Source organism: Erinaceus europaeus, chromosome 1 (assembly GCF_950295315.1).
Source record: "Erinaceus europaeus chromosome 1, mEriEur2.1, whole genome shotgun sequence".
Lineage (NCBI taxonomy): Eukaryota > Metazoa > Chordata > Mammalia > Eulipotyphla > Erinaceidae > Erinaceus > Erinaceus europaeus.
The window spans coordinates 138,599,972-138,616,487 of NC_080162.1; the positions used below are offsets into that span (position 1 = coordinate 138,599,972).

Consider the following 16,516-nt stretch of genomic DNA (forward strand, 5'->3'; position numbering starts at 1 on the left):
CCACTTACTTGGACCAACAGAACACATCTTTGTCAATCCTGTAAAGTTAAGTATCTGCCTCTCTAATACTATTCATGCCAGATAGAAATGTAGATTTAGGGAGTTGGGCTGTAGCGTAGCGGGTTAAGCACAGGTGGCGCAAAGCACAAGGACCAGCATAAGGATCCTGGTTCGAACCCCGGCTCCCCACCTGCAGGGGAGTCGCTTCACAGGCGGTGAAGCAGGTCTGCAGGTGTCTATCTTTCTCTCCTCCTCTCTGTCTTCCCCTCCTCTCTCCATTTCTCTCTGTCCTATCCAACAACGACAACAACAATAATAACTACAACAATAAAAAAAAAGGGCAACAAAAGGGAATAAATAAATAAAATAAATTTAAAAAGAAAGAAATGTAGATTTAACATAATATCTACACTGAATTACATATTCAAGTTCAGAGGCTAAAATTTCAAACAAGGAAAAAGCATAATGGCTGTACGCAAAAGCGTTTCTTTCTTAAGGCTTCAGGGCCCTAGGTTCAATTCCCAATATCACAATAAGCCAGGACTGACCAGGGTCCTTGCTAAAATATAATAATGATAATAAGAAGAAGAAAGAGTAGGAGGAGGTGGAGGAGGAAAAGGAGGAGGCAGTGGAGGAAGAAGAGAAGGAGAAGGTGATGATAATGACAATGATGAAATTCAAGTAATTTATTCACAAGAAACAGCAGTGTTTTTCATAGACTCCTGACATAGCTGAATTTGTGATCTTTATCATTTTGTTTTTAAATGAGTATACACAAATTTTCTCTGAATGACTTCCTTTTTCCTGATTGCAATTTTTTTAAGTTTCCTAATGAATTTTCAGAATGCAAATGTCTCATTCCCCCTTGACATGAATCATTTAACTGTCCCATGTCTTGACCTCATAATTCCTGCATGTCTGAATCATATTAGCTCTTCTTTCCCCAACCAAAGAACCTAGACAATATGTCATAATATTATGAAAATATATGGGTATACCTTACAAAACAAAATGAAAACATAATGTAAACAAATACAATCAATTAGTACTCTATGAATGTCTCCATCTAATCAATCCCCCAGTAAAACAAATAAAAACAAAAATAACAACAACAACAACAACAAAAAAAAACAACCAAACAAAAACCTCAAGAGGAATAAATAAACCTTAAATTTGGAACATACTGTTACCCCATATTTATGTCATCAAGATTTCCTTACTAAAATGCAGCTCAGGTGTACATCAGGAAGGAAAAAGTATTTTAGGAATCCCCAATTTCTGGGGGTTAGGCGGTACACAGATGGTTAAGAACAGGTAAGGACAAGCATAAGGATTCTGGTTTGAGCCCCTGGCTCCCCACCTGCAAGGGGTCACTTCACAAGTGGTGAAGCAGGTCTGCAGGTGTCTTTCTCTCCTCTTCTGTCTTCCCCTCCTCTCTCGATTTCTCTCTGTCCTAACCAACAGTGACATTACTAACAACAACAATAGTAATAACTAAAACAATAAAACAAGGGCAACAAAAGGGAAAATAAAAATATTTTTATTCTTTTTTTATATTTATTCCCTTTTGTTGCCCTTGTTGTTTTACTGTTGTAGTTATTGTCATCGTTGTTGGATAGAACAGAGAGAAGAAGAAGGAAAGACAGAGAGGGGGAGAGAAAGATAGACACCTGCAGACCTGCTTCACCACCTGTGAAGTGACTCCCCTGCAGGTGGGGAGCCGGGAGCTTGAACCAGGATCCTTAAGCCGCTCCTTGTGCTTGGCACTACCTGCACTTAACCCGCTGTGCTACCACCCAACTCCCAAATAAATATTTAAAAAAAAAAAAGAAAGAAAAAAGAATCCCCAATATCTGAATAAAAAATATATAAATAAAATGTCACTTTTATCATATTTTTGGAATGAATTGAAAACTAATACACAAGAACTGGTGCTGACTACACTAATTTTTAGCCCACAAAAATTGATCCTTCTATTATTTCTTTTGAAAAAAATTAATTCAGTTTCTAAGAACATATAAATGGTTAAAATAGTCTGTACTCTCTAAATAACACCTATCCATTAGTTAATTTAAGTTTTGAGAAAATTAAGAGGGAAATGTTCCTCTCAGACAATGGCTCATGCTCCTTCCTATACTCTCAGAGCATGGCCCACACAGCTCCTCAGAAGTTCTAGCCCTGCCCTGGAGCTCCAGTGGCGCAATTGGTTAGTGTGCGATACTTATACAGAAGTTCCCTATTCTCAACTCTGACACCATCTCCCCAGACAATAGTTTTAGTCCAACTGCACATTAGCTATCAGGATCAGGCAAAATTTACTAAAGTCATAGGCCACATGGAACATACCTAAAATAGACTTCCTACCTTCTTCCCACTCAAATACTCCAAGTTTCATCCCCTCTAATCCTACCTTTAGGTTCCTGCTTATTAAACAATTTGTCCTGCTTTATGTCTTACTTCTTACTGCCTTTCAGGCACCAAGCTGCAGGTGCTACCATGACACCATCCTGATTTCCATGGGCAGATGATCTCAGCAATGTGTCCTGGAATCTCACCTCTCCAGAGCCCTACCCTACTAGGGAAAGATAGAAACGGGCTGAGGGTATGGATCTACCTGCCAATATCCATATCCAGCAAAGAAGTAGTTACAGAAGCCAGAACTCCCATCTTCTGCACTCCATAGGGAATTTTGGTCCAACCTCCCAGAGGGATAAAGAATAGGGATGGGACACAAAATTCTGGTGGTGGGAACTGGACAGAATTGTACCCCTACTATATCACAGTCTCGTAAATCATTATTAAATCACTAAGAACTTTTTAATCACAAAAAGTCCTCATGCCTTGTTATTATTACTGATACCTGTTTCTTCCATCTCTCTGTAAGTATCACAGAAGCAGGAGCTGGATGTCATTACTCCACCTTCCACAAAGGTTGATATATGGTTTCAAGGCAAGGGACAGCATGTCCTGGAAGAAATTCTGTGTCCCTGAAGGAAAGACAAAGCTACATTTGGACCTCACACACGTTCTTTACTCCCAGAAGCATAATCTGAAATCCCATTGTAAGGACAAGATGAGATCATCAAAATTGTGTCACACAATATCTAGTACATGATGGGTACTCAATAAATAATTGTTTTATTCAGTCCTTTCTTCACTGAAAAATAAACAAGTCCCAAAAGGCCATGCCATTTAATTTTTTAAAAAGCAAATAATGGCAATGTGCTATATCTTAGAGCCAAATTATCATTATCAAATAACTGTTGAAAATGCATATTGGATGGTGTGGTCCCCCACAATGATCAACTGAAATACTATGTGCACACACACACACACACACACACACACACACACACACACACACACTCACATGTTTGGAAAGCCAAAAGGAGTGAGGGGTTGGTTGCATAATGGTATGCAAAGAGATCTTCACGCCTGATGCTCCAAAGTCACAGTTTCAATCCTCTATACCACCATAAAACAGAGCTGAGCAGTACTCTGGTAAAAACAAACAAAAATGGATTGGAAAGCCAAAAGGAAAATGATATTGGGCCAAGCAGTAGAGCACCAGGTTGAAACCACATGCTACCTTAAGCAAGGACCTAGCTTCAAGCCTCTGGTCCCCACCTGTAGGAAGGAAGCTTTACGAGTAGTAACAGTGCTATAGGTCTCTCAGTCTCTCTCTCTCTCTCTCTCTTTCCCTCTCTCTCTCTCCCTCCCTCCCTCCCTCACCCCTCTCTTCCTCCTTCCCTCCCTCCCCATATCTCCCCATATCATCTCAATTTCTATCAGTACTATCAAATCAAAGAGAAAAAAAAAAGGCCACTTGGAATAGTAGATTCCTCATTCAGGCACTGAGCCCCAGCAATTACAAAAACAAACAAGCAAACAAACAAAAAACAGTAAGAGAAAATGAGACACCTCTCAGGTGAAATGAAGACAATAAAAATGTTAGATAGAATTAGAGACCTCAAAGACATACTAAGAATTTTTTTTTCTGAACTAAGATATTGCACGGGCATTATTTTGCTGCTTCTAGGTGGACTTTGTCATTCAGAGAGAAACGGTTGAGGGGGGTATATAGGTTAAGCAAAGATACTCTCCATGCCTGAAGCTCCAAAAGCCCAGGTCCCACCACTGCACCACCATAAGCCAGAGCTGATCAGTGCTCTACTAACGGGGGGGGGGGGGGGGGGGGGGAGTACACAGAGAGGGAAAGACTCCGCAGCTTCCCCCAGTGTTTTGAGGTTCAAGCCTGAGACACATGTAAGCAAAGGAACATAACCTATGGAGGTAAAATCTATCTCTGACCCAAGAAAAGTTTTTGTGAACATTAGTATTCAAGAATTATAATTTTCAAAATTCCTTGAGCCTTATAAAAATAATTCCAGAGACCCATTAATCCTTTTTATTTCTTTTCTTTTATCTTCTTATCTTTATCTTGTTATTTCCAGGGCTATTCTAACTTGACATTTTTTCAGATAGGAAGAAAGGGAAAGAAATAATAACACCTGAGCTGCTTGCAATGTGGTAGGGGCTGGGCTTTAACTAGGTCACACACATGGCAAAATATCACACTACCTAAGTGAGTTTAATTTGCTAATCCTAAACATTTTTTTTTCCTTGGCAGTGATTCTTTTTTTTTTTTTTATAAAATGGAAATATTGACAAGACCATAGGATATGAAGGGTAAAATTCCACACAGTTCCCACAGCAGCAATTATTCTAAAAAAAATGTATTTCATATATTTTGATTATTGAATAGAGACAGAGAGAAATTGAGAGGGGAAAGGGAGATAGAGGGGAAGAAAGAGAAAAGCAGAGAGAGAGACTTACAGTCCAGCTTCACCACTTATGAAGCCTTCCCCCTGCAAGTGGGGAGCAGGGGCTTGAACCTGCTCCATGTGCACTGTAGTGTATGTGCTTAACCAGGTGCTCCACCACCTGGCCCCTTAAACATTTATTCTTAAGCAGAAACCACTTGACAATGTAAATGAGCAAAAAATGCCTCAGCTCTAAACAAAGCTGGCTGTTTTTGGAACTACAGATGATAAAGTCAGCAGTAATGCCAGAAGAAAATGAAACAAAACAAACAAACAAGAATTTTTTTCCCCTCACACCAGATCTAATGATATCTCCTGATGTCCAACTCTAAAACATCTTCAACAAAATTCTGGAGGTCAATCTATAAAGTATATCATATTAAAAATAAATAGCACTGAGCTGAAGATGTAGCCTAATAGTTATGCAAAAGGCTCTCATGTCTGAGGCTCCAAAGTCCCAGGTTCAATCCCCAACACAACCATACCCTAGAGCTGAGCAGTCTCTGGTATCTTTCTTTTTCTCTGTATCTCTCACTCATTAAAAATAAATAAATAGGGGGCTTGATGGTAGCACCTGGTTAAGTACAAGGACCCGTGCAAGGATACAGGTTCAAACCCCCAGCTCCCCACCTGCATGGGGGATGCTTCACTAGCAGTGAAAGAGATCTGAAGGTGTCTATTTTTCTCTATCCCTCTCTACCTCACCCTCTCAGGTTCTCTCTGTCCTATCCAATAAACTGGGAGAAATGAACTCCAAGAAAGGTGGATTGTGATCTCTCATTAACCCTGGAGGCAAAATAAATAAATAAAATATATTTTAAGAAAATGAATGGCACAACGGTATCCACTTTGCAAATGAATTAAAACGACCACCTCCATAGCTGCCTTCCTTCTCATTTATTTCACACAGGTTAAGACCACTTTGAGGAAAAGAATCCTGTTTTGTTTATATAATATACCTTCGTCATTCTCCAATAGTCTATCATGTTCATACAAACAGGCATTTAAATAATATCAGTAATATTAAAATAAACTAACAGAGGAAACATAATGCAGTAAAAAAAATTTTTTTTAAATGCTAATATCCATTTCCTTCCAAATGAAAAGGACCTGCTATCATCACAGCATCTCAGAATGGCTCTTAGTAATCACCCTCTCGGGCACTGTAACTCTTCAGTAGGTCTCAGCCATAACACAAACTCAATAGAATCAGTTAAGTGTAAAATAGGGATTGAGTAGAACCAATATACAGATCAGTTAACTCAGATCCAGAGAGAGAGAGAGAGAATGACTGTCTCCTCACAATATTACACAATTTAAGAAAACAGATAAAATATTTAATCATCCAAATTCTACCTCTCCTTTATGCTTAACAGTTCACACTAAATTTCATTTTCCTTCTAGAAGCCTTCACAATTAAAATAGACACATATAGTTATGTGAAACTATATTGACAAAGCCAAAAATTGTATACCTTCTGCAGTCTACACGAGGAATTCCAAAAATAATATACAGAGATTCTGTTATAGTTAAGCTTATAACTTCTAAGTCTTCTTTTTCTTCTTCTCCTTCTCCTTCTCCTTCTTCTCCTTCTTCTCATTCTTTCAAAAATGATGACTACAAAATGGTTACATGCCTACAAAATATTGGGTAGGGCGGTTGGTGGCACACCTGGTTGAGCACACATGTTAGCACATGTTACAATGTGCAAGGACCTAGGTTCCAGCCCCTGTCCCCACCTGCAAAGGGAAAAAGTTTGCCAGTGGTAAAGCAGTGCTTCAGGTGTCTCTCTGTCTCTCTATCTCCTCCCTTCCCCTTGATTTCTGGTTATTTCTACCCAATAAATAAAGATAATATGAAAAAATGTTAAAGACATTTTAAAAGTCTTATACAATGTATGTATTTATTTTCATGTGGTCAGTCAAAGCAATATAGTGCCAGGGAGCAAACCTAAGACTTCAAGCATGCAAGTCCTATAGGACTCCCCCAAAGCCACTTCCCTGGCCACAATCCACATTTTAAAATGACACTAATTCACAGTAGAGTGAATGTGATATTGCTAGAGAAATTTATAAATGAGAAGCACATATATGCAGTAATCCATGAAAACTTAGAGATCGCAACTAGATTTTTTTTAACATTTATTTCATAAGAGAAAGAACTAGAGTATAACTCTGTTATATTTGCACTCTGTGAATGAACTCAGATCTGAACATGCTTATAAGTTCAGAATTACACAGGTGTGCTACCCCCCACCCGGAACACAGTAATAATTACTTTTAAATTCCTATATCACAACCAATATAAGACTAGATGTAACTTACTGCACAGATTCTAAACACAGAAGCTAAAAAATTGTGCACCATCCTACCCAAAGCCCTATTAGAATTCAATGTAATCTCTATTAAAATTCCAATGGCATTCTTTAAGGAAAAAGAGTAAACGTTGGGAGTTGGGCTGTAGTGCAGTGGGTTAAATGCAAAGACCAGCATAAGAATCCCGGTTCGAGCCCCTGGCTCCCCACCTGCATGGGAGTCACTTCACAGGTGGTGAAGCAGGTCTGCAGGTGTTTATCTTTCTCTCCCCCTTTCTGTCTTCCCCTCCTCTCTCCATTTCTCTCTGTCCTATCCAACAACAACGACATCAATAATAACTACAACAATAAAACAAGGGCAACAAAAGGGAATAAATAAATAAATATTTTTTTAAAAAATTGAAAAGAAAAAAGTATCAACCTATTTCCAAGACTGTAGGAGAACTATAGTAGTTATCTATGGGGGTAAGGATGGAGATACAGACCTCTGGTGTTGGGCATGGTGAAAATAAATAAATAAATGTTTTTAAAAAGGCAAGTCTATAAGGAAGGCTACCAGAAAAAAAATCCTATCTTGCCTTCTGTAACAATATGGAGTCAGAGAGAAGTACGCTAAGTAAAACAGGTCTGAAGGGGAAAGCAAGTATCAAATAATTTCATTCATATGTGCAGTCTGAAGATACAAAACAAGGGAACAAAGTCAAACTTCAACAAATCCTTAGTCTCTGAGTAAAGAACTAAGGGTATCGAGCTCCCTAAGATCTGTGGTGAAGGGTGATTCATGCTCCCACGGTGGGTGTGGTATGATTAACATAAATTTCAAAAAGTTATTAAATGCACCCCTAAAATATAAAGTTATAAATATCAATGATATCTCAATGCAAAATAAATAAGTAAACATAAATATATAGAAACAAATATTTGGTACAGAGACTAACACCATTGGCCCTTCTAAGAAAACATCAGTCTTGTCAAGTTGTTCAAATAATCTGAAACTTGTATCACTGCAGATAGTTTCCCCTATGATGACAGAACACAAATCCATATCAAAATTAAGCAGACATAAGTGCCAAAATGGGGAGCAAATAAGGTTGCTTTCTTCTTCTGTTAGGTTGAAAAGCAATGCTGAATAAAATACACTTCTGCTCAAAATACACTTCACACAAGAGACTGAACTATCCACTGCACAACAGAGTAATTAACTCTCCTATTTATGTCTTAATCAGTTTGGAATACATTTCTTTAGAACACAAGTGAAATTCTAAAACAACAGCTACCAGGTGAAAATATCTTGATTGAAATTCTAAGTCTGTATGTTCTTATAATATATGGCAGATAAAAAAAGTAAAAAAAAATCATTATACAGGAAGGTGGGCAGTGTTACACTCAGCAGAGCACAGGCATCTAAGTTCAAGTCTTGGCCCACCTGCAGGGGAGAAGCTTCACTAGTGATGGAACAATTCTGCACTGTCTCACTCTTACTCTCTCCCTCTCCATCCATCTCCCTTTCTCTCTCTACCTCAATCTCTATAGCTCTTTATTAAAGGGTTTTTTTTAACTTTTTATTATCTTTATCCATTGGATAGAGACATCCAGAAATTGAGAGGGTAGGGGGAGATAGGAAGAGGAATGAGACACCTGCAGGTCTATTTCATTACTCGAAAAGCTTTCCCCATGCAGGTGGGGACTGGGAACTGGAAGCTGGGTCCTTGCATACTGTAATATATGCCTTCAACCAGGTACACCACCACCCAACCTCTCTATATATCTCTAACCTCCTCTATAAAAATAAAAAATGCGAAGGGAAGACAGAAATTGATATCAGAGGGCTAGTGTTGTCCTGCAGGCAACAAGCTCCAGTGATAACTCTAGTGGAATGAAAGCAAAGGACTCTTGGAAGGAAAAAATGGGAGGGAGCTATGAGCAAGTCTGGGGTCCTGCTGCATGATGGTAAAAACAGATCTGGAGTAGGAATGAGAGTGTTTTGCAGACAACTGTGGCAAGGAGATTAAAAAATGTACCCATGTGCAATCCAGGTGCCCAACAACAGATCAATGGCAGAGAAAGCTGTGGTATATATACAAAATGGAATACTATGCAGCTATTAAGAACAATGAACCCAACTTCTCTGACCCATCTTGGATGGAGCTAGAAGGAATTATGTTAATTGATCTAAGTCAGTAAGATAAAGATGAGTATGGGATGATCCCACTCATAAACAGAAGTTGAGAAAGAAGAACAGAAATGTAAACTCAAAGCAGGATTTGACTGAATTTGAAGTAAGGCACCAATAAAAACCCTGGGATGAGGGTGAGGGTGGATGTTCAGCTTCGCCAAGAAGGGGTAGGATGGGATGGGACACAGTCTTTTGGTGTTTATGTACACTCCTATTAATTTATATTCATATTAATCACCATTTAATTAATATGAGAGGGGAAAATTTATTGTATGTCACAAACTTTTTAATGCACAGACCATAGGTTGAGTCTTTGATATGCTCTCTTAAAGGCTTAGACCAGGGAGAACAGAAGCAACCAGCGGCACAGCTATATACAAATAATGTCAAAAGACATAAATTATGGTGATGTGTATGATACAGAAAATCCTAACAAAGGGATTTTTCAAAGTTAACCCAATTATCAAATAATGTGATTATAGCAATAACTATCTACTCCATCTTAAATGCTAAGACAGCAGGAACCCCCAGCTTCCTCTACAGAGCCTAGATCCCCCTCCCCTGTCCTGGAACCTCTAGGTTGGGGCTCACTTTCCTGCATGCTTCTCTCAATTCATACCAAATGATATTGCATCCTCAGATCCCAACATAATCAATGCAACAAGTAAGTACCACCTCAGCATGCTTCACCTCAGACTGTGTCCAGAGACATCAGGTGTGGAATGTCAAACCTTCAGGCTTATTACTCGGGTGAGACCTTTCCTTTCACAGGATTCTCTAATTCTATTCCAGGTGATTCACTTCCTAACAAAGTCCCAAAACCTAGATATAGACCAGGTCCTATGAGATAGAGCTTATGTTCACATATATCCATATATTTGGGCAAAATATATATCTGAAAGGAAAAGTTCACAATAGTCTGCAGTGAGTCATTATAAATTTCATAATGAAATAGTGTCTACTTAGACTTAGATACCCTCCTCACCTACTTTCTACTATACTTCCCTCACTCACTCCAAAGCTAACACTATCAAAGCAAAGACTGCAGGGGCTGAATGGGAGCAAAAGACTGGCATACTTTAGTGATTACTCTTTAGTCACTATTAGGCCACCTCATCAGCTAGGGCCCTTAAAAGGGAGTCCTGAGATTCCCAAACAGACATGATGGGCCTAGACCTCAAATAAATCCCTCTCTCCACTGGTACCGGTCACCTCTATCAGGAGCAACAAATCAGACCCTTTGTGGGCCCCCATTACCCTCAACTTGGATCAACAACAGTAGAGAATGTCCCATCCTCCCAAGGGATGCTGGACAACATACTCTATGTTACACCTAAGGAACATGGGTCCTGATATTGGGGCAGCTTGGAACGTTCCTATTCATGACCACAGATAGTGTGCTCAGATCTACAGGGATGCAGAGGTCACATAGGCTCCTAAGCTGAATATGGGCCCCAGATCATATCAAATCAATGGGGATTATATTCAACAATATTTATACACCTTTCCCATATTTCGGAGCTACTCTCTTCCCTTATCCAGCTTTCTGGTCTTTTTTTCCAGCCATGACATCATCTCCCCAGACAATAACTTGGATCCACCTGCGTATCAGATTAAAGGCTCAGGGAAAAAAAAAAAAAAAAAAAAAAAACTAGTATAACCATAGGCCCTTTGGAATATAACTAAAATATTTCTACTAGGTATCTATAAAATGGAGATCCCCCCCACCTTTATCTGCACTATTCTATCCCTTAGGTTCATGATTAGTCAACAGTTTGTTTGGCTTTATATGTTAACTCTCTTTTCAGCAACCAGGTTCCAAATACTAGCATGATACCAACCAGACTTCCCTGGACAGATAACCCCACCAATGTGTTGTGGAGCTCTGATTCCTCAGAACCCTGCCCCACTAGGGAAAGAGAGAGGCAGGCTGGGAGTATGGATAAACCTGTCAATGCCCATGTTCAGCAGGGAAGCAATTAAAAAAGCCAGATCTTCCACCTTCTGCACCCCATAATGACCTTGGGTCCATACTCCCAGAAGGATAAAGAATAGTAAAGCTGTCAAGGAAGTAGATGGGATACAGAGTTCTGGTGGTGGGAATTGTGTGGAGTTGTACCCCTCTTATCATATGGTTTTGTCAATATTGCCTTTTATAAATTAAAAAAAAAAGTAACAAAACAAAACTAGAAGAGGCAGTGGACCAGATGTACTATGGAAAATAAAGCTGACTGTTCCCATGTCTAAAAAAAAGTACCCATGTGTCAATCACTAACTGTACTGTAAACCATTAACCTCATTAGCTTCTCCCTCTTAAAATTAGAGAAAAATCAAAACAAAAGAGAAATCATTAGACGTGGTTTATCTAATTGAGATACTGAGGATGAATTTACCGGATAATGATATGATGTAACCTTCCCCAATCCTGTAATCTTAAACTTGAGTAAGATTCTTGGGCTCTACTCAGAGAGTCTGTGTGATTAGGATGAAGGATGAAGGTGGAAATCACTGATTTGTTTTGCTAACTAGCTTCCATATAATGTTGAAGACTTACTGTCCCTGGACTCACCACACCTGGAGCATCAGCATTGCTCAAAGGCTCTCTGACCGTGGTATAGGTCACTTACAAATTACAATCCTCCATCCCAATCACATCTCTGGTTACAGCTAAATCACATGAAAGAACCATAACAAAACTTGAGAAATACGCATTTAAAATGAACCTCGAAATCCTTTTGTAATAATAGTTACTGAAACCAACCTCATAAATACTGATTTTCTAGCTTTACTTCTGTGACACTCTGGGTTATCACCAATTATCTCCAGGGGTGAAATAACAGTTTCACAAAATTAATTTTACTCCATTTTAATTGAATGAGGTCCACATCTGGAAAATGAATACAGTATTTGTTGGTTGAAGTGAAAGTAAAGAACAGCTGAATCCATTAACTCTGCTCCTATAACCTAGAGCTCTTTGCTTAATTTTGTTAAATTCATTAAGGATTTTGCTTTTAACTTGGACCTTGTGCCTCATTCTAATAGAGTGACAAAATGCTATGGTCAAGTTGCAAACTATTTATGGAAGGGTAATTACAAATATGTAAAGGCTCTGATGAACCCAGTAACAGGCAGTGGCAGGGATGCGGTGCCACTCTACGGTTGAAGAAATGGATGACTTACATGTCCTTTCTTCCACTAATGCATTAGCTCTTAAAGGAGTTATTGAGAGCTAAAACGATAGTTCTTAAGAACTGATGATTTATCTCTATCTTCAGGCTAGTGATATTTATTTTTAAAAGAATATGTTTTTCCCCCTAACCGGCAGAAGTCTTTCTAGAAACAAAAATAAAACATCTCTCTAGGGGCAGTAGGTAGGAGTTTGTTTTAAATGTTTGAGCAAATGTCATTCAATGTTTTCCCTCAATACATTATGTAGCTAATTATATATCACTAATGTATAGTTTGTTTTTGTGAATGTCAGACAAGACTAAAAATAAATGCCCACCACTTGTTTACTGCAATGCTAAGAGATGGGAGACTTATAAACCGCATGTAAATATACAACTCATTATTTTCTGTTCTTAAAGTGTGCATGCTCTTCTTCAAGGGACAAAAACTAATGTCAAAGTAAAAAAAAAAAAAAAAAAAAAACATAGACAATGTGTCAAAAGGCCCAGCATAACTATTATTGCAACAGAAGTATAAACAATAAGAGTTACTAAAGATTAGCAGAATACTGAGCCTTTTTCAGTGTGAAAGAATCAGATGATAGAGATGGGAAAGGCAGAGAATTCTATAAACATAGAGGTAGAACCTGAAGTGAATGTGTCTTCCACTGGAGGTGCATGAGAAATGGTACTTTCTCTGGGAGCAAATGCTCTGTATGGGCTAGGTATGAGAAAGTTTGGGAGAACAAAGGTAATTCAATGTATAGAAAGCCCTAAAACCAAAGCAGACAAATGCGAACATTCTGGGTAGTAGAGAATCCCAGCAGATTTCACGTTATTATCATGTGTTACCATTTGTTTTGTAGACTTGAAGCAGAAGAAATTTCAGGGAGGATGACTGGCATGATGAAAAGAAGAAACAGGCGAGTTTTAAAGCTCACTCCTAGAAAATGCTAGCAAGTAAAAATAAACACATTGGGTAAAGAAATAAATATTACAAATAATATAGTCATCAAACATGCAGGTGAAAACAAACCACAAAACTGCAAAAACAAAAAAGGGGGGGACTGGATATGGTTCACACTGTAGAGCACACATTTTTTAAAGTTTTCATTACTGATTTAATAATGATTAACAAGATGGTAAGATAACAAGGATACAATTCCATACATTTCTCACCACCAGAGTTCTGTGTCCCAGCCTCCCCATTGGAAGCTTCCCTATTCGTTCATTATTCCTCTGGGAGTAGGAACCAACATTCTTTATGGAGTACAGAAGACAGAAGGCTTCAGAACACACATTTTTTATCTCTCACGAGGACCTGGGGTTTAAAGTCCCTAGCCGTGACCACATAAGCCCAGTTGCATGAAACAAGTTCCATGGATAGTAAAGCAGTGCTGTGGTCATTTTCCTCTCTGTCACTCCCTATGCATCTCTTCACCTCCACCCGTTTTTATGGTCACTAGGGTTCCATTGCTCCAGGTTTTTCCAGACAGACAGAGAAGAGAGACAGGAAAAGATACCATAGCACCAAAGCCTCCTTCAGTACTGTGGGCAGTTGGGGGGCGGGGGAGAAGGCAGGTTTGAACCTGGATCATGCACATGAGAAAGCAAACAAGTACTAGCCAAGTGAGCTACCTTGCTGTCCCTATCACTCTTTACCTTAAAAAATAAAATTAAACACAGACTGAATCATTTTAATATATAGGCTGTGTATTTGATAGGCGGACTCTCTCAAAAGCCTAGACCAAGTAGATCAGAAGCAACCAATAGCACAGCTATATACAAGATACTGGGTACTGTACAGCAAACCCTAACAAAAGGACCTTTCAAAGTTAACCCAATTACCAAATAATGTGATGATGACATTAACTATCGATTGTCTTTTTGAACCCTAAGACAGCAGGAACCTCACATCTCCACTATAGAGCCTCTACTTCCCCCAGTCCTGGAACCCTTGGATAGGGCCCACTTTCCCGTATGCCTCTCCCAATCCATATCAAATAATATTGCATCTGCCGATCACAACCTAACCAACACAACGATGGCCACCTCAACATGCTTCACTTCAGACTGTGTTCAGAGACGTCACATGTGGAATGACAACCCTTCAGCTTCATTACTCGGGTGAGACCTTTCCTTTCATAGTATTCTCTAATTCCATCTCAGGTGGTTCACTTTCTAACAAAGTCCCAAAACCTAGATATACACCAGTTTCTGTGAGAGAGAGCATATGTTCACACGTATCCGTAAACTACTGCAAAATATATACCTGAAAGCAGAAGTACACTAGAGTTTGCAGTGAGTACCCCCCAACACTTCCTCTCCACTATTCCAAGCTTTGGGTCCATGATTGCTCAACAATTTGTTTGGCTTTGTATGTTAACTCTTTTTTCAATCACCAGGTTCCAGATGTCATCAGGATGCCGGCCAGGCTTCCCTGGACTGAAGACCCCACCAATGTGTCCTGGAGCTCCGCTTCCCCAGAGACCCATCCTACTAGGGAAAGAGAGAGGCAGACTGGGAGTATGGACCGACCAGTCAATGCCCATGTTCAGCGGGGAAGCAATTACAGAAGCCAGACCTTCCACCTTCTATAACCCACAATGACCCTGGGTCCATCCTCCTAGAGGGATAGAGCTATCAAGGGAGGGGGTGGGATATGGAGATTGGGTGGTGGGAATTGTGTGGAGTTGTACTCCTCCTACCCTATGGTTTTGTTAATTTATCCTTTCTTAAATAAATAAAAAATAAATAAATAAATAAAATAAAATACATTAAATTAAAAAGGCCAGCTGGTGGTGCATCTGGTTAAGTGCACACATTACAGTACACAAGGACCCAGGTTCAAGCCCCTGGTCCCTACTCACCTTCATGAGTAGTGAAGCAGGGCTGCAGCTGTCTGTCTGTTTCTTTCTCCCTTTTTCTCTCCCTCCCCTTTAAATTTCTCTATCTCTATCCAATAATAAATAAATATATTTCAAATAAATTAATAAACAATAAAGTAAAATTCACTAAAAAATTTTTCTTTGCCTCCTCTTGATTTGAGTAGTTACTCGGGTGCACTAAAAGAATCTAGTTCTTTTTACATATGCAATTATAAGTACAGTTTGTGAAAGGTCAATATTTAAAGCTCCTAGCTCTACAAGAGGTGCAGGACTGAAAGGAATGAAAGGCAACACAATTGTTTGTTTATCTTATCCCATCCAAGTACTAACCAGGCCCTACCCTGCTTAGCTTCTAAGATCAGATGAGATCGGGTGTGTTCAGGGTGGTATGGCCATAGACTGTTCATCTTCTTAAATACAGACACTTTTACCTTATAAATAAGAGTTATGGAGTATAAAAGAATTTTCTATGTGTGTAACAAATCAAACAAGAATCATATCTACATTTCACTATCAGTCAATTTAAAATTTTCAATGAGGCCTGCCTCCCCTGGGAAGACAACTTCACCGTCGTGTCCCAGAACCTCGCCTCCCCAGGGTCCTATCCCACTAAGGAAAGATAGAAGCCAGCTGAGGGTGTGGATCCACCTACCAATGCCCATGCCCAGTGGAGAAGCAATTATAGAAGCCAGTACTCGCACTTTCTGCACAACCCAAAATTTCTTGGTCCATATTCCCATCAGGGGAGAAATGTTAGGGGAATATTGACCAGAGGGCTCTGAACTCCCAACTCCATCAAGATCCAGAGAGAAGAGGGAAAGGGGAGAGACATATGGATGTAATAATAGGTGTATATGACTTGAAAAGGAAGGTAGGATTATAGGGGGGAATGGGTAAATATATATAGATATATAGACAGACAGATGTAGAAATAAGAGCTAACCCCTATTGCAACTTTGGGAGAACTGCTGCAGTGCCCAATGGAAGGAATGGGGACACAGAACTCTAGGGATGGGAATGGTGTGGAGAACCCCTATTTTCTTGTAATATTATAAATCAATATTAAATCACTAATAAACTTTAAAAAAAATTTCAACAGATTCCAAGCATGTACAAGTCATGGGGTTAGGTGTAGTGCGTAAGGTAAG

General features: G+C 39.2%; 1 protein-coding gene across 2 annotated transcripts in view; it reads right to left on the bottom strand.

Annotated features, from left to right (window-relative positions):
* The window catches only part of ZFPM2 (zinc finger protein, FOG family member 2), a 602,281-nt gene that overhangs the window by 534,848 nt on the left and 50,917 nt on the right, over positions 1 to 16,516 (bottom strand). Inside the window, exon 2 of one of the 2 annotated variants that reach the window (XM_060195948.1) lies at positions 2,861 to 2,987. The exons of the other annotated variant lie outside the window; for it this stretch is intronic. Coding sequence (XP_060051931.1) covers positions 2,861 to 2,912 — 52 coding nt within the window. The 5' untranslated portion in view covers positions 2,913 to 2,987. The remainder of the gene's footprint in view (positions 1 to 2,860; positions 2,988 to 16,516) is intronic. 2 annotated transcript variants of the gene reach the window in all.